This window comes from Haemorhous mexicanus, chromosome 5 (genome assembly GCF_027477595.1).
Source record: "Haemorhous mexicanus isolate bHaeMex1 chromosome 5, bHaeMex1.pri, whole genome shotgun sequence".
In the NCBI taxonomy this organism is placed as follows: domain Eukaryota; kingdom Metazoa; phylum Chordata; class Aves; order Passeriformes; family Fringillidae; genus Haemorhous; species Haemorhous mexicanus.
In genome coordinates, this window is record NC_082345.1 from 14580058 (window position 1) to 14605805 (window position 25748).

General features: G+C 43.5%; 1 protein-coding gene across 1 annotated transcript in view; it reads left to right on the top strand.

Annotated features, from left to right (window-relative positions):
• TRIM24 (tripartite motif containing 24) overlaps positions 1–10442 on the top strand; it is a 55187-nt gene extending 44745 nt beyond the window's left edge. The window contains exons 13-19 of the mRNA XM_059845982.1: positions 261–333; positions 1637–1805; positions 2337–2635; positions 5599–5731; positions 6728–6802; positions 7997–8146; positions 9652–10442. Of these exons, the coding sequence (XP_059701965.1) occupies positions 261–333; positions 1637–1805; positions 2337–2635; positions 5599–5731; positions 6728–6802; positions 7997–8146; positions 9652–9861 (1109 nt within the window). The 3' untranslated portion in view covers positions 9862–10442. The remainder of the gene's footprint in view (positions 1–260; positions 334–1636; positions 1806–2336; positions 2636–5598; positions 5732–6727; positions 6803–7996; positions 8147–9651) is intronic.
• Positions 10443–25748: the final 15306 nt, after the last annotated feature.

Consider the following 25748-nt stretch of genomic DNA (forward strand, 5'->3'; position numbering starts at 1 on the left):
CAAAACAGCCTGCAGAGATCAGGTGGAGAGGTTAGTCAGGCAAAGGTACTCACCCATCAGCCTGCTTGCATGTAATGGGCTCTTTCTTAGTCCTCTTTCCCTCTGTTATCTCATGCCTCTCATCCTTTCATGAAAATGTATTAAATAAGATATTTCTCACCGCAGGAGAAATTTTCCCCAAAACGTGTGTACTTCTCTGAGTCTTATCTCAGACTTGGCACAGGCCTGTGTTCTGTTCTAATCTGATCCTTCTGTCCTAGGAGGAATCAGTGTGACAAACGTACACCCTCCAATTCGTTCACCCAGTGCCTCCAGTGTTGGGAGCAGAGAGAGGTAAGGAAAGTGTGAGAGAAGAAAACGTAACTTCCACCTCCACAGAACATGCCTCAGTCTCTTCTCTCTTTAATGCATAAAGATGTCAATTTGTCTCACCTTCTCTGTTAACAGGTCAGGCCTGATGCTTGTTACAGCACTCTTTGCATTCTAAAAGCAGTAATTTCATTTGTAATGTATTAATAGAACATCAAAAGATGTATTGACTCTGCAAATGATGGCTAGGTTGGTGTTATTGAAAGAATACCATTTATAAATTAGGTTTTAAGTTCAGAAAAATCAGCTAAAGGAAAAAGCTGCATATTAAAAGTCCTTGCAGAACTATAAATTACTCCAGATTTAAGGAACTGATGCTACAAAGAGGGTTATTAAGAATTTTCTGCTGCAATACAGTTAAGTGAGCACTAGATATCTACTGAGAGTCTACACAAATGTTTTCTTCCCTTACTGATGGAATAATAATGAACAAATATATTTACACAGCGTTCTTTAATGAGTGCAGATCTGTTAATGTGTTGCAATAAATTAGAGCATACATCTGACATGAGATTAATTTTTCATGCAGAGAAAAATCAGATGATATTCATCCTACTTGAGCTGGAAATGCAGGTGCTTTTTAATCTGGGATACCTTTTCCTCTATTCCATTTACATGGTAAATTCTGTGAAGGACTCTTATGAACAGTTTAAATTAACAGTTTAAATGGTGGTTTGAAGAGTCTTTACTTGCATTTTATAATGTGATTTGATATGCTGCTGCTTGAATTAATTTTGTTGGATTTAAATTATTCACTTTTATTTAAAAAGATAAGCAGGTATTTTAAAGTGTGATTGTCCATTCTCATCCTGTTAGGACTAAATACATGAAAAAAGACAGATCTAGTTCTAAAAGTAGGGTCCAAGTTTTGGTGGAGCTGCAAAGCTGTAAGAAAGTTTCCCAAGGTAATAGAAATGTATTTTATCTGCTTTATTTGTGTAGTTTACAATGTCCAGTGAAGGTGCTTTTTTGCGCATGATTTGAAAGAAACTGAGATTTGCAAATTTTGCACTAATGGGTCAAACCATGAGTAATTCTCAAATTTTAATTGTGCAGCCAATAAAATTTTCCCATTTGGTAATGCTTTTTCAGTATACATCAAAGGAAATAAGTTTGCATGTTGCATTCCATAAAGAGAATACTACTCAGGATTCAAAGAAACAAAGTAGATTAACATCCCGAGGTCTTGGAAAGCATCAGTGAACAAAAGGGGTCCAGTTCTCACTCCCAATTTCCTTTTTTCCCTGCCTCTTCTTGTCATTTTCAGTTCTGGCTCCTCCAGCAGGCCACCAGGAGCTGATTCTACACACAAAGTCCCCGTGGTTTTGTTGGAGCCAATCAGAATTAAGCAGGAGTCAAGTGCATCAAACGAGACCTTTGATTTCCCGATTGTTGTAGTGAAGGAAGAGACAGAGGAGGAATCCCGGCCTCGGAATGTAATGTTTGCAGCTGGAAAGAGCTCCTTTCTCTTTGGAGGGTATTTTGTATTTATGGGGACTAAAATAATTTACTTGTATTCTGTTGGGAACTGTTTCAGGGGAAAACTAAAAAGCTAAGTAAAAGGAAGAGGTGAAATTCAAAATCAAACTAGCCCTACTGCCAATTAAATTAAATTGTGTGATCAGACTGCTTTTATCCATTGAAAACCTGGGAAATCTAGGAATAACTTGCAGAGATGAAATTTTCAGGTACTGCTAGGAAGTGTTTCTAGTCATAGTGCAGGAATATCCATAAACAAGGAACTAGATTTTTGGGCCGAGATTAGTTTTTTATTGCTGGAGCCTTTCATAGCTAATTTCTGGTGTTCATTTGCCGGTGTTGTAGAGTGTTAGCAATTTCTGCATGCATGTAGCAAGCTGTATGGCTGCTGGTATATAAATCTGTTATTCAGGTCAGTTAGCACGTTTTTAGGGTCGTGTAAATTCACATAAATACTGTAATCTGACTTCCTTTGTTTCTTCCTGCAGTCCATACTTACTTCCTTGCTGCTGGATAACGGTCACAATTCCACTTCAGAGGAAGCCATGCTAAGAACAGATGCACCAGACAGCACAGATGACCAGCCAGGGGCACTGCAGGAGAACACATCCCCTGGGAAAACAGGATGGATGGGATCCTCCCACGCTGGCGAGGGCAGAAAAGAGGATGATCCCAATGAAGATTGGTGTGCTGTATGTCAAAATGGAGGGAAGCTCCTTTGCTGTGAGAAGTGTCCCAAAGTATTCCATCTTTCTTGTCATGTCCCTACACTGATGAGCTTTCCAAGGTAACTGACTATTTAAATTCCATCTAAAATTGCACTAGAAGACATTAGATTTGTATTGTGAAACCCAGGATAATAAGTTTCAGTCTCGGAGTAAGAGCAGTGCCTTCTCTAATTTATCCAGGAGTTTTATTAGTAGGTGAAAATCTGAATTTTCATGAAACTTCAGCTTAATTGTATATTTTTCTACAAAACCTAGTAAAACTCTTCATTTATTTGACAATTAAGCAAGATCACATCTAGGGCCTCTATTATTAAAACTGCAACATAGAATTAGCAATCTGTCATAAAATGTTTTAAGGGTGACTAAAAATAGTTAAATTTCTTAATAATAATGATTTTAAAAAAAAGAAAAATTAAGACATGTCTACAGGAAAAATCTGAATAAATACAGTATTAAATATATTACCTCAGTGCTAAACATGGCTACACTCCAAGCACAGGCTGTGTAGTGACTGACATATTTTAAAACAGGCAGTGTTGAAACAAGTATTAGGCTTTCTTGGGTGGCTGTTTCAAAACCATTGCTCAGTTTCTTGACTTTCAAAAATTGAGCCTTAAGCAGATTATTGTTTTAAGCATTACTGACGTTTGCTTCTGGAATTAGCGTCTTTGATTGAAATAAAGGGCATTTGTCAATGCCCCAGCTTGGAAATCTCATGCAATAAGCTTGTTTGTATTAAAGGATAAAAACATTGGTCATAACATGCTCATTGGTGAATGCTTTTATAAATATTAGGTTTTCAGAATAAATATCAGCATAGTTTGCTGGTGTAAAACATTTGGATAGCAACTTAGCAGGTTGATCATCTCTGTGCTACTCTGAACAGGCATACTATCTTTTAAATGTCAGTTAAAATGGCACATAAATATGTTTCTCTTACTTTTAGAAACTTCAGTTTCCAGGGTTTTTTAAATTAAAACAATGCTACATTACAGCTTTATGCCATAAGGAAAACCCAGTAAGGTTACAGTAAGCACTTAAATTAATAAATATTTTGTCTGGCAAGGAAACAAAAAGTAATCTTGAAGCAGGTAGATAACTATGCATTAAAAGACTTTGTTTCTATTAAAATTAAATATTCAATAGCAAGTCTTTAAAATGCTTCATTTTTACTGAATCATTCAGTGGAAACTGAGGTAATGATGTCTGAGGGCAAGAGAGCCAAAAAGCACTTTGGTGGCAGGAGTTCAGACCTGTAAAGGTGCATATTACTCCAGGTGCATTGTGTTCCTGGGCTCCAGAGCACAGTTAGGTGAAGCTTCCTCCTGACTTCTGATGTATCAGGTTTTTGTTCTCATCTTTGTGGGGTTGCTTGCTTTTTTTTCTCACAACTCTAAATCTGCCAGACAAACTTTAGTCTCTTAGCATTAGTTCCTTCAAACACAAAATAATCCTGTCATTGTGTCAGGAGTGTCAGTCTGCTGCTTTCATGGTTGCTTTTTTTCCCCGTTTCAGGTGGATAGAGCAATTTCACAGGTTCATAGAGTCACAGGGTGTTTTGGGTTGGAAGGGACCTTTAAAGACCCTCTAATTTGAACCCCCCTGCAATGCTCAGGGACATCTTCAACTAGTCAAGGTTGCTCAGAGCCCCATCAAACCTGGCCTTGAATGTTTCCAGGAAAAAGGCATCCACTACCTCTCTAGGAAACCTGTGCCAGTGTTTCACAGTCCTCACTGTAAAAAACTTTTTCCTTGTATCCAGTGTGAATCTGCCCTCTTTCAGTTTAAAACAATGTTCCCACGTAGATTCATAAGGCCACAGCATTCTTCTTTTTTCTTTCACTCCAACCTACCACATTGTTCCTGATTCTTGGGTATTTTAGTGCATCATTCCTCTAATTTGTCTCTTGTATCTTGAGATCTTTAGATCATTGCCTGTATTAATTTTTGTGTAGCTGCCATATCATTTCTGTGAGGCTAATCCAGACACACAGGTGACACTGTTATAAATCACTCTGTGAAGTTTAGACAGTAGAAAGTAAAACTTCTTCTTGAAGCAAAATGCCCATCATTCACCACTGCATGCTAAAACTGGCAGACAGTGAAAATTTTTGATCACTCTAAATAGAAAACAGTAAGATTTTCTTTTTAAATCTGTGAATTCTTCTGCCTTACTATTGAAATGAAATAAAGAGTGCTGCAGAAACTATTTCCCGTTTATGAAGACTATTTATCATAACATACCTCTGGGTAAATGCATGCACTTGGTCTCACAACTGGTTATTGCTGGATTCTGTCTATTGTGTGATGATTCAGCCCTCTGGTGGTTATCTGCAAGCATGCAATTTCTATCTTTTTGTAGAGAACTCTAGTAAAAAAATAGACTCTTCATAGTTTTTTTCAAAACTTTCAAATTCATAAATTGTGTCTGACAATCAGTAGACATAGCTTTCAGAACTAATTATCTTATAATCTCATGCTGACCTTTAAATCTCCAGTACTTCTTATGCAAACTGGTAAAATCATGAATACCTGACAGTTTTAGGGAGTGAAATATTTTCAGTTTTACAAAGAATCCTGTCTGTGGTAATCTCTGTAGATTAATAATGTGCTGTAGATCAAGCTTGTAGAGGGCATGTAGTTCTCAATATAATACTAACACTTTGCCTTCTCTTCAGCCCATATGACTCCTTCAGTCTCTCTGTAGTTATAGTTGTACAGGGCTCTTCAAAGTGCTGTCCTTAAATCCTGTGAGCTCCAGTGGAAAAACTCAGTATTGACAAAGGTAGAGACCATCTGTCTTTCTGCTAGGACACCATTAATGACACCAGTGCCACTGAAAGGACACAAAGCTGTAGTAAAGCATTTTTGCCAGCAGCCTTTTGTACCACCACCAAGAAAACAAGAGAGATGCAGAGAAAACCCACCCCACAGATGAGGGATTTACCCAGAAATATGTGGAAAGCCTTCCACAAAGGAGTGCTCCCTCACTGAGGTCAATGTGTCTGTTTGTCTTCTTTAGTGGAGAGTGGATTTGTACATTCTGTCGGGATTTGTCCAAGCCAGAAGTTGAATATGACTGTGATAAACCTGCTCACAGCTCTGAAAAAAGAAAATTGGAAGACACCATGGGTTTGGCACCCATAGACCGCAGGGTAAGGATAAAATTATTATTTACAACTTTGAAGCTGAAGCAATTTTGAACTGTGTTAGAAACTTTTGTCAGTGTTTACCTGTTTTCAGTTGGCAACTTGTGTAAATATGTTGAAATGAGTATTTCATTTGTGGTCTTAGTCTACACGTAGAGCCATTTATGGCAGAGTAGTAGAGAGGCGACTCTCAGGCTCACGAGTATGACACAGATTATGTGGGTGATTGTGATGAGATTTATTGCTAACACGGTATCTAAATGTTGCCACTGCAGTGTGTAATATAAGCAGGTCTGAAGGGCTGTAACATAGACAGGGTCAGCTGGAAACATGCAGGTTTGCAGAAAGCACAATTGCAAAGCAGCAATGCACCCATGGAGCTACATAAGGATTTTATCTCCACCTGTTACTCACCTGTCCAAACCTGAGTGTTCCCATCCTCAGCTGGATGTAGCCTGCAGGTGTCCCTGCAGGGGTGGGATCCACCTGGAAGCTGCCCTGCAGCCTAGGGAGGTCACTTTGCCATTTGGCCCAGGCTCCAGGAGCATTTTGTACCCTTTGCAGGGCCATGTGTACCAAGATCAATCACAGCCATCACCAGTGCCCCACCCATGGAATGCATTAATTATGCAAGCATCCAGACAGTTCCTCCTGCAATTCCCACCTGGTGTTCTTATCTTCAGACAGATCACACTGGCCATCATTTGTGTGTGTATGTGTAGGACAGACTTTGTCACACCATTATTTACATGTGCTCCATTTGTATTTTGCATTTAATATAAGTTATAAGCCCTGTAAAGATGCTAATATGGGATCAGCAAGCATAAAATCACACAGAGGTATTTTTTAGAATCTCTTTTGAGGCTCAAGAGCCAATTTATTATATTTGTATACACAAAGAAAAAGGGGAATACTGAGTTCAGTATTTTCTTTAGTTTGTAATTTTAGAATAAGCTGTGTAGGATTCCTGAATTACTTGGGTATCTATTTTTCTTGGCACAGAAGTGTGAAAGACTGCTGCTACACCTCTACTGTCATGAAATGAGTCCTGCCTTTCAAGATCCAGTTCCTCCCACAGTATGTACCTCACTTCTGTTTTATGTTAGCAGCATATTTGCCATGTTTCTAGTGGCATTCTAAAGTCCATTGTCATAAGTCGGATTCCACAGACATTCAATGCATTAAACATGTTTAGTTTTATTCAGACTGTCTGAAGGGGGAAGTTAAAAGTTGAAGCATTGGGTTGGCAGGGGATTTACAAGTAAAATTCCACAATAACTGATTTTACTTAATACTTCAAAAATAGTTTTAAAAAGTAAGTTCTAACACTGCTGACTTCATACCCCGAGTTACATCACTGAGAAGGTAAATTGGGATATATTTGGGGGTTTTAAACATTACCTGATTTTGAGAATTGGGATACTCCATAGTACTAAGATGAAATTGAATTTCTTATTGACTTGAAATTTGTTAGTTTAAAATGGTAATCAGTACCTGGGTGCAGTAGGAGTCCAAAGCTACAAAGAGCTACCACTGTGATCAGATGAAAAGATGTTCTTCAGGACAAGGCAGTGGGGAAGGACAAGCCAGTGGGGAAAGAGTTCATCAAAAAGCAGTATGGTCCTAAGCAGCCTTTACTCCATTTGAATAGGAATTCTGAAGAACATTCCACAGAGCTTAATAATAAGAAATGGCACAAGAGATTGATTATTCATATGATGTCACATGTTACTAAATTCAGGTATTTAAAACATGAATCCAGTTAGGAGAAAGTAGAAAAAATATCAATATATTACTACTGGATTTCATTGTTATTTACTTTCTTATTATTTCTAAAGAAAAAGAACTCTTGATCCCACAGCCAGAGTTTGGGTATGAAAATCATTGAGATCTTTGAAATTTGCCATCATTTCAAAGGACTTATTTCATATGGTGGTCTTGAGACTGAAACTTAATAGAGAGCTTATTTGACTATACCTGAAAATAATATCCAAACCAACTCATTTGCTCTATTATATGTACTTAGTGGAGGTTTTATGTGTTTCTCTTTGATTTTAAAACAGGCATTGGAAAGAGTATACTTTAGCCAACAAATTGTCATACATCACTGTTATTCCAGAAACTGTCTGCATGTATGTTAGAAGTGCAATTCTTGTGTCTTTGAGTTGTACGTTGAAGATGAGACTAAATCTTGCCTACTCCCTCAAATCTAAAGGTTTATAAAACAATAAATTATTAACATAATTGCATTTTGGACTTTTCCCCACTCAGGTCCCTGATTACTATAGAATAATCAAGAAGCCTATGGACTTGTCAACCATCAAGAAAAGACTTGAAGTGACCAATTCATTCTACACAAAGCCAGAAGATTTTGTGGCTGATTTCAGACTGATTTTCCAAAACTGTGCTGAATTTAATGAGGTTAGAAAAGCAGATACTTTATCAGCTTTGTTGGCTTAGTTGTTTTCAGTTTAACTGTAATGGGGGTACAACTTAAAACACAAGAACGTATTGTATTAAACCTACTTTGATGATGAGACTGCAGTGAAAACATAGATCAGATTTGACGCTGCTGTGGTCTGAGATAACTCTGCAGTGGAGATCTTTCCATAGAAGGGAGGAGGGTGGTAACAAACATAGCTGAATGGCCTGACAGCAGCTAAACAAAAAGACAATGTTTATCATACAGGTTAATAGTGGGCATTATGATCTAAAAATTGATTTCGTCCTGCTTGTGTCAGATCTTATATTCAGTGGGATTTTCATTCTGGGATCCCCTATGATTTCAAGCTGCACACAATTGTTATTATCCCCTACTGCACATAAGGGAGTATATGGTGAAATAGGGATGCAGGTTCTGAGTTGAGACAGAGTAGAAGTTTTCCAAGGTAGAAATCCATTTTGGATTTAGGTGAAATGTACATCTTTAATTTAAGTCTGTAGTTTGAAAACATAGCTATTTAGTCTGACTGCCTGTCCTCATAAAAAACCTAAGCTCAGAGAAACTGCTTCAGTGAAGGACAGAGATAAGGGGGGAGACAGAGAGAGATAGAGACACAGACTTGATGAAAGAGCAGGTCAACCTGACCTAGGAATTCTTTCTGATAAAGAAGAACTAGCTCCAAATGTCACTCATTTGTAAAAATAAATATGTATGAACCTATTGTGAAATTGTATGCAGATGTATTTGAGAGAGAGAAAAAAATACCTGAAATTCCCAGAAGTAGGCATGCCTTTTAAAGAGAGTAATCTCCAGTCCAGCTGCAATAAACATACCGACTTTACAACTTTCACAAAGTTGTGGAGTTTTTATCTTCTCCACAAAACAGAGTGGACTACAAAATAAGAGAATTACAGTGGGATTAAAAGCTTTTCCAAGTGGCCTCTTTGGGGTTCTCATCCAGTCACCCTGAGAGCTAGGACTTACTCCTACACTGCGCTTCAGGAAACTGGTAGTTGTGGTGGCTGTGGATGACTTTAGGACTGCTCAGTGTTCCATGTTACACTCATCATCTACCAAGTAATATTTTCTCTGTTACTAAAAGTATCTGTAAGCTAGAAAAGTTTCTAACACCCTGAGGGCATATCTGTGTTTCACAGCACAACACAGCACAACTCTGTCCCCCTGCTCCCACCCCAGTCAAGATTTTAAGAGTTTTTAGAATCTTTATACAGCTTTGAGTACCCATGCAGTGTGGCTTTTGTGAGTGGCTTCTATGGTCACCTCTTAGAGAAAAAAAATCATTGGTGGTTGTTGGCTGGAAGATCTGCCCTCTCTCTGTATTTTTGTGCTCTTTAGGACTCTGTGCTCCATAGCCATTCCTGCTGATTTTTTTTTTTTTTGGTAGTTTGTACCTAAAAGACCTAATGTGATCAAAGTACAAAGCTACTTCACAGTGCACTGATGTTGTTCATTCACCCAACAGCCCGATTCAGAAGTGGCTGATGCCGGCATGAAACTCAAAGCCTACTTTGAAGACCTTCTAAGGAACCTTTATCCTGAGAGAAAGTTCCCTGTACAGCCAAGCAGCCAGAGTGAAAAAGATAATCCAGAACTTACTGATGACTCAGATGATGACTTTGTACAGCCCCGGAAAAAACGCCTCAAAGGAGAAGAACGCCAGTTCCTTAAATGAGCCACGTGTGTTACTACAGAAATTTTTTTAAAAACTGAGAATATTTATCACTGGTATCACTGTTTTGACTTGTAGGTTTGTGAATATTTACTAGACTTTCTACCCCCTGTCTGAAACACAAATCTAATGGAGATCAAGGCATGTGAAAAGCTTCTCTGAAGTTCAAACCTTTCATCTCTTTTCTGGAACAGCTCAGAAATTGCCATTTGTGTGGGATGACAGCTGTTTAACTTTGCTTTGAAAAAGTTTGTATAGAATTGAACTTCAAAACACAACATGAGTTCGACATGTGGCTTTCTGAATTTAAAGAAAATGTGATCTGATCTAACCAGACTTTTAATTTTACCAAAGGCATGTGGCTGGCCATAATTTGATGTCTCTGTACTGTATTTAACACAAGCCATGAAAAAAGATGGTGTCATGTTATTGTCCTGCAGTACTGGTTGGTATAATGAAAGTGTAGTTGCCCCAAAGAAGTTACTGGAAATTTTTAAATGTAAGGGAGAGGGTATTAAAAAAAACTTAAAAAAAAATAAAGAAGAGGAATTTGTCTGAGAGTTTCTAATGGAGGAAGAACAGAATATTTTGGTTTGCGCCATTTTTCTCACCACTAGCAGGAAACAATGGTATTTCTGTACTATTTTGTTTTACAGGTGTCTCAAGTGTGATGTACCTCTGTTTAATGAAGTTGGTGGGAAAGTCTTAAGTGGAAAAAAAATGTATGTTTGCAAAACTAGTCATTCTTGTGAACTTTTAAAGAGGGGAGAAAAAGCATCTTTTCTGTCCACAACCTCTTGTTCTCTTGCCACATTTCTAAATATGTCAGAATGCAACCAGTATTTACTCGGGAGTACCCAAGTTTGAAGAGAAAGATATTGCTCTTCAGCCCTCCATCTGTCCCTGATCACCAGAAAACGAAGATGAATTACCTTATTTTGTTCCATCTACTTTCCAGGAGCTCTGACAACCTTGGGATTGGTTCTGCCCTCAAAGCACACCTCCAGTGGGACCCACCTGTGAAAGCTTTCCATCAGTTCTGTGGTTTCAGCTGGCTCCCTGAAAAACTCCAAACTCAATGCAAACAAAGCTTCATCCCACTCGAACCCTGTATTTTAAGGCATCTCTGAGGGCACTGCTTGGGGTTTCATTTCTGTGAGGGAAGATTCCCTTGACTTTAACACTGCTGATGATGTCCTGAGTCCGGAAGGAAGGGGTTTGGGGGGCTGGGACATAGCTGGGGCTGTGCAGGAGCTCCGGGTGGTCGGCACCAGGATTTGCTGTCTGAGCCCCTCCACAAACGCACCGTGCCGACATTCCCAGGGAACACCAGCTGTTCCTCAGGGTAAGTTTGGGGTATCAGGGGGGTCTGTCCGGCTGAAGCATCTCTGGGTGCCTGTTCAGAGCAGCCCCTGGCTGAGGAGCCGTGGGCAGCCCTTTATCCACATCCATCCCAGCACTGCCTGGGCATCCCAGTGCCCATCCCAGGGATGTGTGTGGCATGCTGCCTGCCACAGGCAGGCACTGCAGGCACAGCTCCTCCCCTGCAGATACCAAGGACAAGAGGTGCTGGTTCCCTTCCTGGGGCTCCCGGCCTCCTCCTGCTCCACATTCCCAGCCAGCTGGGACACACTGAGGAAACACCAAGGAACATTCCTGGCAGGGAGTGGGAGTCCCCAAGGGCTCCGTGCAGCTCTGGGCCAGCCTCAGCACCTGCAGTGATTTTGGGCTGTGAACACTCACTTGCAGGAAATGCCTCTCTGCAGGTGGAACCAACCCTGACACTCTCCAGAAGAACTTTGGCCATGGACCAAGTGATCCCTCAAAACGTAGCCTGCTCATTTCTCCCTGGAAAGGGACATGGAATGAGCACCTTTACAGCTGTTGGGTAAATCCTGGAAAGGGCAGGAAACCAGGGTTATTTTCCAGTAACAATAGTTTTGTGCTGTCGTGTCAGGTACCAGCCAGTTCTGCTCTAGAGCCAGTCTAGGGGCTGGTGTGTAAAGCAGCATTAGCAGGACAGAAGGAGCACCATTTGCATAGGAATTCCCTTGCTGGCAGCAGCCATCCCCATCCCAGGAAGGACATTGCTCATGAGCCTGAGATTGGCTCAGGTGCTTGGAGCAGGGTGCTGACAAGGCCAAGATTCTGAATTCAATCCCCACATGGATCAATCACTTATCACTGTTTGACCTGATGATCTTCGTGGCTCTTTTCAACCCAGAATCTCCTGTGCTCCGAAATAAAGAGCAAGCAGTTTTCACTGGCTTTTTAAACCCACAGGTTTTTCCATTGGGGAGCACGAGACACAGAGCAAATGGGGGAGAGGAGGGAGAGCATCAAGTCTCACCCGGCAAGTGTTGAATGAGCGGCTAGAGCAGGATCGAGCCCCGGCGGGGTCCCGGTCCCACACGGGGCGCAGTTTGGACTCGGTCCCAGCGCCCGGCTCGGAGCGGCTCCTCCCGCCCGCGGCGATCCCGGTCCTCACCCCAGCCCAAATCCCGCACCCCGCCCGCCGAGAGTGAAGCGGCTTCGCCCGGGACCCCAGCAGACACCGGTAGGACCCGACCCAGATCTCGGGGCCCGGATCCCGGTGCCGGCCCCATCTCAGCGCCTCAAGCTCCGCGTAGCGCTCCGAGCGCCGGTCTCGCCCCACCCCGGGCCGAGCACCTACCGCACCGAGCGGAGCGGGCGCGGATCCGTCGGGATTTATGGACGGGGCGGGCCCGGCACAGGTGCGATGGGAACGGGCTGTGGGAGCTCGCTTCTAACGCCTCTGCTCTTCCTTCCTTTTCTCCCTTTTCCTTATGTTCTCCCCCACCCCTTTTCTTTCCGTTTTCTCCTGTATGGAAAATCACCCTATGAAAAGTCGGGGTCCATAAAGGAGACAGAGAAGCCAAGGCAGTTTATTTACTAAAAACCCTTCGAGCCAGGCTGTTTTCCCATGGCTTTCTATTCTAATCTAAAAGATTTCCAAGCTTTACTAGAAAAGAGTTCAAATCCACAGTAAAATACCAAGCATCCAATTATATCAACAAAATAACTTATTTTTCTCATGCACCCCATCACAGGTCCTGGTGGGACCATCAAGTGGTACAGATGCAGTATGAAGCAGGGAAAAAATTAGGATGATTTCTCCAATTCCCGTGTTCTCAGTGAGGCTGGGGAAAATAAGGAGAATTTAGTTTACACGAGAAGATTGGAGTCTTGATTTAGTGACTGGCAGACAACACTTAGAGGGAAACATTTCCACCTATCTCAGCACAGGCAACAGCAGGATGGAATCTTGGAACAGAAATTATCAGGTGCTTTTTTCCAAGGCGGCATCTCCCCAGAGAGCAGCCAGGGGGAGGGGAGAGGAGGTGAGGCAAGGCAAGGAGAGGAGAGGAATCACTCTTCTCCTGGGATAGATGTTGTCCGTTTCCCTGCCTTTCACATCCTCAACAGCAAATTTTCCTTATGGGTAACATGTAAGAAAATAAAAACTCCAAGTGAAATTTGCCAGGATGACAGCCCTAGGACAGACATTTTCCCTGCTGTGCTCCTGCTCTTCAGAGTAGCCAGGAGACCCCAAAATAGCACAAAGAGCCACCCCAGTACCACAGTTATCGGACACCTCAGCTCTTGGCTGTGAAGTATCCTGGAAGCCCCAGCAGGAGCACAGCCTTCAGCACAGGTCCCTTTGCACAGTCCAGGTGCACACACCAGCCTCAAACTCCTCCCTCCAAACTCAGTGACCTTCTGGATGCCACAAAAGAAGGAATTCCAACCCAACTGGGATTTCCTCCCCCTCCCAGCCTGCAGGCCACTGCTGGACAAGGGCAGCGCTCCCTCCCTGACCTGCTGGATTCAGTCTGACTGCTCCAAGCTCTCCCCCACTGTGGAATTACAGCTGAAATATTACACATACAGGAAGCCGTTTTTGAATTAAAGAGATAACACTTCACTCAGCTGGAGAAAAAAAAAAAAAAAGTGAGATCTGCTATATTTCCCTAAGCCAGGCAACACAATTCCAGACAGAAAAGCCTTTTCAGTTTGGGTCAAAAAGAACATTTCATTCCACTTTCTCACCGTTTTCAACAATCTACCATATTAATTTTGTCTCTCTTCAAACAAAAAGCCAATTCAGCTTTGAGAACCGTATATTCTGGTGTCCCGAGCTACCACATAAATGCATTTCTCTTCCCCTGTGCCCCAAATATATCTTAGAATAGAACCATCCAAACTCACTTTTCCTGGGAACCTGCAGAATTCTGCATCAGCAGCTCAGCATTGCCTGATGAAAACCCCACAGATTTCCAGCGGGTTTTGCCCGCCTGGATTTTCAATTCCCTGCCCTGGGGCAGGTGTTTCCACTGGGCAGGGCAGGGAGGGTTCACACCTCATGTCTCCCTGAGCTGCCACTGGAGCCTTTGGGTGCTGCTGTGTCAGCCCCAGGCCCTAAAGCAGCATTTCCTTCCTTCCACCCTTCCAGAGCTGCCCCACAGTGCCCAGGAATGCCCCTGACCAAACCCCACAGCTCTGGTTTGCTGGCTTGTTCCCAGCCCTTGTTCAGCTTGTTCAGTGAAAGGATTTCACTGAAACAAGGGCTGAAAGTCTTCCTCAGAAGGAGGAAGAACATGTGTGTATGAGCAATCCCTCAGCTCCATCCCTTTCTCTCCCTTCCTTTTGCTCAGCTCCTGTCCCACACGCAGTGCCCACCTGGCCGGTTCCTTCGTGTGGTCCCACAGAATTCCCAGCAAACAGCAGATCCACATCCCTCCCTCACCCTGCGCGTGCTCTGGGGGTCACAGAGCAGGAGAGAGCACACCTGGAATGCTCAAAACCTGCTCAGCTTTGCTGCTTCAAGGACTTTCACACCCAGAGAGCTGAGCGTTCCCAGACATAAACACCGCAGATTTGATACAAATCTGACAAAGATTTGATTTGGTTGCCAGCGCTGTGGCTGGTTCCACACAGACACACGAGGCTGCTGCCAGCTGCCATTTCAGCAGCTCCCGGGGACATGAACACCTCCCACACCTCCCACCTCACCAGCCCGAGTCCGCCCAGCACTCCCAGGGAGCGGCTGGCAGCCGGAGTTCTCCCTGCTGGCCCTGCCTGGCAAACCCTGCCTGCAGCTCCGGCCGCCACCTCGCAGCTCCTGCGAGAGAGGAGCTGCATCCTGCTGCCTGCTCCCGGCGCCTCTGGCCCACAGCCCGTGGTGTCCCCACAGCCCGCGTCCCCGCACGCCGCTGGCCCCACAGCCCGTGTCCCGGCACCGGGAAACGCCGCGGGAAACAGCGCTGAGAGCGTTGGGTCGGCGTGGGGATCGCGTTCAGGCAGCCGAAGAGAGCGGATTTCTTCCGGGCCGCCATTTCTTTTCTTGTCAAGGCGCATGCGCACGATGCCACCATCTTTGGAAGTGCACGCAGCTGCGTGCCGAACCGCCATGTTTGGTGTGGTATACGTCACCTCCGCCCTCCGTCGCCACCTTGGGTGCTGGCGGAAGCCATCTCCGGCTAAGCTGCCATGTTTGGTGCTGTACGATTAAGGCCCCCCGCTCCTCACAAGGGCGTCTGTCTTTCCGGCTGCCTGAAATTCCCACACCCGACTCCCACGCCGACCCAGCGCTTTCAGAGAGATTTTTCGTGGTGTTTCCCGGTATGGGAACACAGGTGGTGGCGTCAACGGTGCCGGAGGCTGGCGAGAGCTGCCCGAACGGCAGCAGGCAGAGACAGGACCACCTCTGTCCCGGTCCCGCCACATCCGCCATTTGGAGTGTGGTCGTGTCTTGTCACGTGATTTAGTGTCGCTTTTGCCATCTTGGGAGTGGCGGACCGCGGCGTCCTTTTCGCGCCGCCATGTTGAGAGTGGCACACGGGCAGTTCTACCCGCGCCGTTCCCGCCCGGTGTCCCCGGCCCGTGTCGCGGTGCGGTCCCGCCTCTGCCGCCCGGCACAGCCGGCACACGGCTGTCTTTCTTCTCAGTCACCGCCCTGCACTCCTTCTATCCCCTGGCCCCGCTCAGGGCCCGGAGTCTTTGCACTCCTAACTCTCCTTCACCCCTCCATTCTATTTCCAGACATCGCCGCGCTCGGTCCTGGCTCTTGTCCTTCCCATGCTCGGCAAGCACGCCAGTGTCCCGCTTCACCCAGCAGGGGACAGCCGGGAACAGCAGGGACGAGCAGGGCGCTGTGCCGGGGGCGGCAGTGCCGCTCTCTGCCGCCAGGCGGCAGCACCACCGCACAGCTCAGCCGGGGCTGCGACAGTGCGGAGTGGAGAGAGAACGGAGAGAAAAGTTGGGATGGAGCCCTTCTTATTTCCTTCACCCCGATAACCTTTTCTTGTGTTTTCAGGCACTTGATTGTTCCATTCATATATAAAAACGTTATGTCATTACTTTCAAACCCTACAGATTTCTAGTCAGTTTCTTACATTCCTGTATATAATAGAGTGGATAGAAATGAAGTAGATTGAAATGAATTTATATATAAATATTACTTGTCAATATATGAAAAACTAAAACTTGACAGGTTTTAGTATTCTACACACACCTCCTCCCTTTGAATTTTCTTGCAGTTTTGGGTCCCTCTGGGGGAGGGCACCCAGCATGACACCCCTCATTCCCCACTCACCTGCTCCTCCACAGCATCGTGGCTCTCCGGGGACATTGAGTGCCCCAAATGACATCGGAGCCCCCGAGTCCCCACCTCCTCCCCCACCCCCGAAGAACGGTGAGTCAAAACGAGTCAAACTGCCCTGGAGAGCAGCACATGTGTACATCTCCCCAAAAGGGCTCTCTCTGCTGGAATAATAAAGGGGGTCAGCCTTCAGAAGGGCTGAAGTTCCTCCCCAGCTCCGGTGTCACAGGCTGGTGGCTGCCCCACCTGAGTGGGCAGGAAAAGCCTGGACTGCCTTGGCTCAAATCAAACCAAATTCAGTTCCTGTGCTCTGAAGGGGTAGAGAAGTTTCCCCACTATGGACAACAGGTTGATCTCCACTCGAGAATTGCATCACCTGCTCCTGGCTGTGTTCCTTGCCTGTCATACAGCCATTTTCATTGGCCATGAACAAATGCATTTCAAGAGTTTTAACTGTTACTGACCAAGTTGGTTTTGGTGGGGTTTTTTTTGTTGTTTGTTTGGTTGTTGTTGTTTTTTTTTTTAACAACCAAGAAAATACCATGGACAGGAGACAATTCCATTTGAACAAACTCTGAATTTCCATTTCCAATTTTATTTGAAAAGAAAACTAATAGGGTAAGTGCAGGAGTATATAGCCATTACCAATAGAATCAGTAAGTTTCCCAATATTACTTTTGGTATTTCATGGAAAAAACACATTCAGCCCAAGATTTCTCATCCTTACCTTCTTTCCCTAACAAACACAATTTCACAACAAAATAGCTCGACCTGGGTTACTTTCCCTTAATTTCCACCCGTGTCCACAATCCTGGCAGGAGCCTGGGGAGCAGCAGAGTCCCTCTGTGACTTTGCTGTGTTCAGCTGTTCCCATCAGGCCAGTCACAGGCGGCAGCGCTGGCCTCCCCTGCCCCAGCAGCGACTCCTCCCCTGCTGCGAAGCTGCACCTCCAACAGAGACAGAAGGATCCACTCCATGCCGTACTGGGGAAGGGGAGACTGTGGAGAAGGATGACAGTGTCAGCCCTTGAGGTTAAAAATAAGAAAAACGACGTGAGAAAATGACAAAAAAGTCCAATTTGACTTAGGCTCCTTCAGGTGGCATTTCATGATCCTGCAATGTGTACTTCCTCTGAGTTAAAAAATAATTCCTTCACAGGACTGTTAACTTCTCCATTAAGCCTCTTTTGTTATTAAGATTTAGGGATTTATTACATCCAGCTTTAGTTCCTGTAACTTTCCCAGTTACTCCTCTGTTTACAAAAAAAGGGGGTAAAAAATAAAGAGAGACCAACTCAACTATAACCATTTCCTTGCTTTCCAACATCAAGCACCTTACACTGGAGAAGAAAGAATAGGTTGTTTCTACACATCCAAATTCCTTCGAGTTTTAGTATCATCTGTTTCCCTGTAATTATGAGAAGTGTTTTGTACAGCACAATGAATAAAATGGTCACATTTTCAGAAGACACAATTGCCCGAGGACAGACAGCAAAACTGCCTCCAGAGTCAATCTGGGCACATATTTCCCTTTTTGCAGTCTGAGCTCTCTTTTGTGTCACACCTGAGATTTTCAGGTTTTTAGTACTCTGCCCCAGTCCTTCCTTCTCCTGTCAGTGCTGCTGTCACATGAAAAGAGCAGAATTTTCTTTAGCACTGGATGTCAGTCTTAACACCAGAAGAAGTGGTTCAACAGGCAAGAAACCTGTCTGCTGCTTCCATGACTGCTGAGGCCAAGGATGCCAACTCAGTCAGAGAGCTGCCATGTCCTTCCTTTGCTCAGAGCTTGCAGTGGGACAAGCAGCACAAAACCCAGCAGATCAGAGCCACCTATACACAGAACTTTCTAGTGTGAACCATTCAAAACAAAAGAGTGTGCCCCAAAGCCCACAGCACACAATATCCCAAATTATAATTCAGAGTTGTTCTGTGCAACACTCACCCTTTACATCCTTTATGAGACACAGACCCATGCCAGGTGTCTCAGGTACATGGCAAACTGACACCATGGGCCCATCTCTGTAAGGACAGTGCACATTTGCAGGCACCTGCCTCGTGTGACACTGCTCCCAGCAGTCTGGGGGAGACCCCCCTGCCCCTCAGCCCTCCCTGCCCTGGCTGGGTTGCAGAGTGTCCCACACACCCTCGTCAGGCTGGGACAAACCCATGGAACATCTGCATTCAACACCGACTGATCTCCTTCACCACTTCCTGCCAGGAGACTGATCCAGCACACTGATGGGTTTCAATCCTAATTGAGGTTCTCTACATTCTTTCTCTGCCCCTTCTCTACATTTTCCTTCAATTTTCTCTTCCAGCCCCCTAGTTCTGTCTAAAACAATGCATCTAAACAATAATACAGATAATATATCAAGTTCAGATAAAGGCACTGAAATCAGCAGTTCTGGTGTTACAACCTTCTTATAGATAACTAAGAACTCTCCTGGAACAGGGAAAGAGGAGAAACCACACAGACTTTCAATGCAATACTCTAAAACCAGCAAGCAATTTAGTCTTGTATATTAAATGTTTAAAAATCACATGCATAATTATAGAATACTTTATTGTTAAAACAATATTTCAAAACCCAACCCTGACAGTTTTGAAAAGCTGAGTTTCATGAGACCTGATTGATATTTTGATTATTCTTAACTTGGAGTTTCCCTTGAAACAAAATCAGTGGGTAAACCCAACATGACCTTGAAGGGCCATAAGAGCCCAGATATCCAATTCCCAATTCCCTCAGGATTTGTTCATTGAAGCTTTTTAGGGTTAATTTAGCAAACTTAAGGTTTTGTGATGTCATGATCAAAATAACAAGAAATCTGTGAAAAAGAAACTTTACTAAAGCTGTCTAAATGGTCCCTGCTGATGACTAATTGATACAACTCATTTAAAAGGGGGTAGGATTGGTTCAATAGTCACAAACCCATCTTGCCAAGATCAGAGTTGTCTGCCCACCGAGGACCCAGCAACCAGCAGGGACATTTCTCCCACTCTCCAGCAGAGACCTCCTCCCTCCACATCCAGTGAGCTGCAGCCACTCAGGGAGCACCAACTAAGTCCTGGGCTGGGAACAAGAGAGAGACAAGGAATATTTTCACGTCATTCCAACCTCAGAGGTGTCCAGACCTGGGAGAAAGCACTTCCCACACCACTCTTGAATTTTCTTCCCTGTCCATTCCATCTTTGGAAGGCTTCTGTGGGAGCCTGACTTACTTGTGCAGTTCAGAAACTGCACATCCCTAAAGCATTCCCTTGAGAACATGAAGCTTCCCTCATGCATTTCATTTCTTTATCCCAAATATTCTCCCCAATTATCCACATTCTAAAAAGAAAAGAAGGAGGACCAATTAATTCTGACATAAGGAATGTTGATTATCTCAACACACTTCCAAGCAAAAAAACATTTCTGCCACTCTAACAGATCCACTTTATCTTGTCTCAATTAAATATTAATAATTTAAATATTGTATTAAGAATCTTAGGAACACAACACTTGGAATTCTCAAAAACGGCTTAGCTTTGCTACTTGAAGGACTTTCACACCCAGGGAACTGAATGGTCCCAGACATAAACACCACACTTGATACAAATCTGATATAAAATTGGTATTGTTTGGCTACTAAGCTTTTCCAAAAGATGTGTAGTCAAGGCTGGAAGTCCTTGCTGAGGATTTTCCATGTCACATCTGGACTTACCCTGGGGAAAACCCTACTCCAGGGACTTGGCTTTAAAGAGGTTGCACTTGATGTTACAGACACAGAATTTCTTTGTGATTTGATCTTCCCTGCACCTCCAAACACATTAAAAGAATGAAGTGCAGAGTCCTGAGGCTCAATTATTCCCATCCTCCTCATATCCCTCTTCTCAGCTCCTTGTGGATTTGGGCCTCCTCTGAAGGTCTGGAAAGGAATTTGGATCCCCTTCAGTTGGTTTGCTTTCCAGCTTTTCCTCTAAGGTGGCCCAAAAGGCAAAAAAAGAAAAAAAAAGCCCAGAACAGCACAAAATCCCAGCCCCTCCCAAGATGCAGCTCCTCACACCAAACCTTGGGAGAACCCATGGTGGTTCTAATACTGCTCCAATCCCACCTTGAGCTGAGCGTCCAAGGTGCTCTGCCTAATCCACATCCAAGACTGGATAGCCCAAATCCTGCAGGAAAAGAGGAAAAGTGAAGGGGAGAGGGGAAAGTGTGAAGTTTTGCGGTTTTCCTCTGTGCATGACAGGATTGAAGGGTGGGATGGAGAGGTTTTTTGGAAAAGAAGTACCAAAGGCTGCTTAATTCCCAGCAATTAGTGCTGCTGAGGTTGAATACAAGAGGACAAATCCACTGGGATCAAACAGGAGTGGCTGACATGGAGGGTTATGACATAGACCTGCAAAGCTGGAGCCTTCTTTCTTCTCCAGGGCTCTCCCAGAAATTCTCCATGTCTGGATGTACTCCTGGTCTCCCCACTGGGGAGGATGGACTTGGATATCCCAGGTTACTGGTTAGGCTAAAACAATAAAGTTATGCAAAGTGATTTTCCCAAGGAAATGACATATTCTCTGAAACTGGGATAGCCTGTCCCATGGCTTTCCCCAGGAAGGGTCACAGCTAGATATGGTCTCCCGTAAAGGATTCCATATGGGCTCACCTTTCTCTTGGAGCTTGCCTGAATTCCTCAGCAATGCCAGGGAACATGGCCATTTGAGGGTTTTGGCAGATTTGGCTCATTTGTCTTTTTAGGCTTTGTTTCCTTCTCTCAGTTTTCCCACTGGATTGTGGTCTCCAATGAATATGTCAATCCAATTTGATTCCTGTTCTTTTGGATATTTTTTGCACAATTCCTATACAAAACTAGTCCCCCTAATAGGATGACTTTCCCTACCATTCCCTAGCAGTTTTATCTGCCGGTCAATTCTCTACATTTCTTGTGATCTTCCCAGATTTCTGAGCTTCAAAAGTCAGGAGATTGGCTTGCCTTGGGAACTAAACACTCTTGAGTAATTGTCTGATAACATCTCCACGTTTGTCAGTTGATCCTTGTGCTGTCCTTCAGACAATTCCAAGGCTCACTGTTCCCATCTGGGAACAGTCCTCAGTCTGGATCTTCTCATGGAGTTTCCCTGCTGGGATCCTGCTCAGGAATCCATGTGGTACAAATTTAGCAATTAATTCTTCTCACCCCTGCCTAGTTCTAATTCCAAAGGATTTGGTGTCTGCCTTACCCAGCTGGAGTCTGGTTCTAGCTCTGTTCTTCCTGCTTCTGCTGCTTACCATTTCCCAGGAATTCTACCAATGGAGTGACAATGTCTTCCATCTCCTCCAGGATTCCCTCTGTTGGGTTTGGTTGCTGGAAGAATATCAAAACCTGGGCCGCCAGGGCTTTACTATCAGGAATTACATTCCTGGATTTGTTCAGTTCCAAATATTATCTCTTCCCAACAAGGCACTAAGCATGGAAGGAATATAGAAGGGGATGTGCTAACCACTGGTTACCCCTTTGGAATGTCAGAGTTTGGAAAGAAGGGCAGCTGGGACTTTTCCTGGTGGTACCCGTGAGGTGTATTTTAACTAAGAGCTCCTTCCCATGTCTTCCCCTGAATACACCAAAAATCCACCTGTTCATTCCCCAGCTGCTTCCTCCCTCTTTTCCTTTATCCAACAGAATCTTAACAGGTGAATATTCCCCTCTGGAATAGCACCTTTCATTCCAAACCTAATAAGAAATGAATAATTTCCTTTGACCTTCATTATTAGGATTTCATCAAGAGCTGGTAGATGGAAAATGATCCTCTCCTGCTCCCTGCTGGATTCCTGGATTACTGCTTCTTCATCAAGGCTCTACCAAGCAGCAGTAACCATCACTTATGAAGTAACGTCAGTCCTAAACAGGAAAAAAGAGGTGAGCTTTAGTGGCATGATGATGAACACCCCTAATGTTCATTCATTTTTGTATTCAAGTAATTTCTGCCACTGGTGGGGCTAATTGCTATCATTGACAGCATATCTCTGAGATTAATATCTCACTGATCCACGACCAATCAGAATTTCACCTGGTACTCACACAGAGGTTCTTAACATGGAAAGAGCCTTTGTGCCAAGAGACAGAGATGTGGATGAGGAATAATTATGCATCTCCATTTTATTTTTTCCTGAGACTTATTCAGGAATCTCACTCCACTTCTTGATTTGATTTCAAAAACACCCTGGAAGGTGTTCATTCAGCATTGAAAAGCATATGGGTGATGGAAATTCAGGACAACCATCTGCTGAGGGGCAGAGTTTCCAACAATGCAGCAGATCACCAGAAGGATTCAGTGTCTATGGTGAACATATTAAGTGTGGATGCCACCAGATTTTCACTGAAACACAGAAACCACTCCAAATCCAAAGGAGCCAAAGGCCACAGAGGATGAGGCCACTTCTTGAAGGCAAGTGAGAGTTAGAAGAGGTTTCCTTTTATCCCAACAGACTCTGTAACCTTGTCATTGCAATGGCACATACAGAGACTAATGAAAAGTCAGATGGCCCTGACCCATGTTTTGCTGTTCTTGGAAAGCCTGGTCATAAATCTCTTGGAATGAGTACAAATAAAGATAAAAATAGTCCATCAGCAAATGTTACTTGTGTCAATATGAAAGAGAATAAATACTAAAATATGGTAGAGACTCCACCTTCCAAAAAGACATTTTTATAAAGCAAAAGACCAGTCTGTCAAAAGAAATGAGCTTTTCTACAAGAGAGGGGTAGGACAACAAGAGAAGGAAAAGTGCTGTCACAAATATGTTTTGCCCAAGACTAATTTTGCAAATAATTTAAGCAAATATATACTAATTTATGCACTCGTAGTGGTCTCATGGAAGACCATGAGGTCAGGAAAGACTCAATTAAAGTTTGTATTGTGCTGAAAACTCATTACTAGGGGTGTGGTTTCAGACTTTGTAGAGGTTTTTTAAGTTTTTTCCTATACGAAAATCTTACATGACATAGCAGACAAGCTCTTGAGTAATTCAGATTTCGTTTCTTTAGCAAAGCAAACTCCGTACCCTCCAGGCAGTTGTAAGACTGCAGAAACTGTAAAAGCAATGATGCATCATTTTCATTCTACCTTGACAGAGCAAAAACCTGAAGGAGATAACACCTGTCAGATGTCTCTGTGAAAAAAGTTCAAGAACTGATGCAAAGGCTGAGAACTGAGGTCTGCAGCAAAAAGGACTGAAATGTTGCCAAAAGAATAAAAATGAGCTGTGCAGATGCAGTGGTAACTACATTATTAATCAAGGATTTGAACACCAACAGCAATGCATGCAGTGCTCAAAATCACAAGCAAGGAGGGAACTGAAAAAAGATCACAAAGAATGTGCCCTGGAGTTCAGAAATTTGGGATGTAGCCATATTGTTACCAGGCTTAGTTGTGACTGCATTATTGCTCATAGATTGTCAACTAATGTGCAGAAGAGCACCAACAAGGAAGTAACAGAAAGTGGCAATGCTGGCAAAGCAGGTCCCACTGCCTTTGGGTTGTCTTATCAGGGGTCGCATGATAGCACTTTACAAACATTTTCCAAAAGATGTCAATATCCACCAAAAAAAAAAGCTGAAGAACCAGATTCATGCAAATCCGAACCTGAAAGGCAGAAGCCCAGAAATGACAAGTCCAGTGCTGCATTAATGCTAATGTGGAAGTTAATAAAAATAGAAGAGATTTTTTTTCTTTGCAAAGCAGAAGGTCTGGAAATCCAATTGCTGATGAAACAAACCAAAATACTGGCAAAAAGCCACTAGGGAACACACTGGGTTATCTGAGTAATCCTGTGAAGAATCATAGAATATCCCGAGTTGGAAGGGACCCAGCAGGACCATCGAGTCCAACACCTGGCCTTGCACAGACACTCCAACAACCACACCCTGTGCCTGAGAGCATTGTCCAAACACTCCTTGGGCTCTCATAGCCTTGTGGCTGTGACCATTTCCCTGGGAAGCCTGTTCCAGAGCCCTTTCCCTAATATCTACCCTAACTAACAGGAATAAAGAAAAATCCATCACTTTAGCTCAGCATGAAGGTGGTGGAAAATTATTTTATATTATGTATCCCCAAAAATTCACTGGGTATAATTTTAAAGGTAATAAATATATTTGTTTTTAACATTTATTGCATTAATTAAGATGTTTACATTCAGAAATGTTTCTGAAACATTCTAAAAGCAGTGCCATGTAACAACGTAATATTTACACTATAAATATTATGAGTTGTTCATAAACATTTTTACCCATGTTGCTGATTTGCTATGTATCCCAAGTACCCAACTCAGACTCACAGAATCACAAAGATTGCTCCTTGAACAGTAAATCTAGTGCAAGAAACCACTTTACCAGAAATACTGAAACAATGAATTTAGAAGACATGATAGAGGTCTACAGAATGTGATTTTTTTGAATGAAGAAACGTAACTACAGACTACAAGATTTCATATGAATAGACATATAAAATGCTGTCTGCTTGGGCAAGAGATCTTAAATATAAAGCAAGAAGGGCATTTATTTAGAAATGTACTAGAAAGCATAACTAAAATAGCAGAGGTAAAGTAAATACCAGTAAGTAATTGTTCCCCTTCATCAAGAATTATATCTGTGTACTTTGTAGCTGATCCTGGCCAGTCATCTCTGTTGTTTTATGAACATTTGCACAGCCAGGAGACAAACATTATGGTTACAAAGAAGGCCAGTGAATTGAGAACTCACCTTTCTGTTCCTTACAGTCTATTGAATGTGTATTTGCCCCAGTTTGAGCAGGTTTCCACTAGCACTCAATCTGGAATGACTCTTCACCCTCACAGGGAAGAACTTTTTCCTCATATCCAATCTAAACCTTCTCTCTGTCAGTGAAGCCATTCCCTCTTGTCCTGTCACTCCAGGCCGTTGTCAAGAGTCTCTCTACATCTTTCCTGTGGGTTCCCTTCAGGCACTGGAAGGCCACAATGAGGTCACCCTGGAGCCTTCTCTTCTCAAGGCTGAACAATCCCAATTCCCTCAGCCTTTCCTTGTAGAAGAGCTGCTCCATTCTTCTGATCATATAGGTGAGACTCTGGGACAGGTTTCCCAGAGAAGCTGTGGCTGCTCCATCCCTGGAAGTACCCAAGGCCAGGCTGGATGGGTCTCTGAGCAAGGTGGATAGTAGAAGTAGTGTCCCTGCCCCTGGAACAAGAGGATTTTTCAGGTGCCTTCCAACCCAGGCTATTCTATGATCCTATAACTCTGCTGAGTTCAGTAGACAAACTGACCT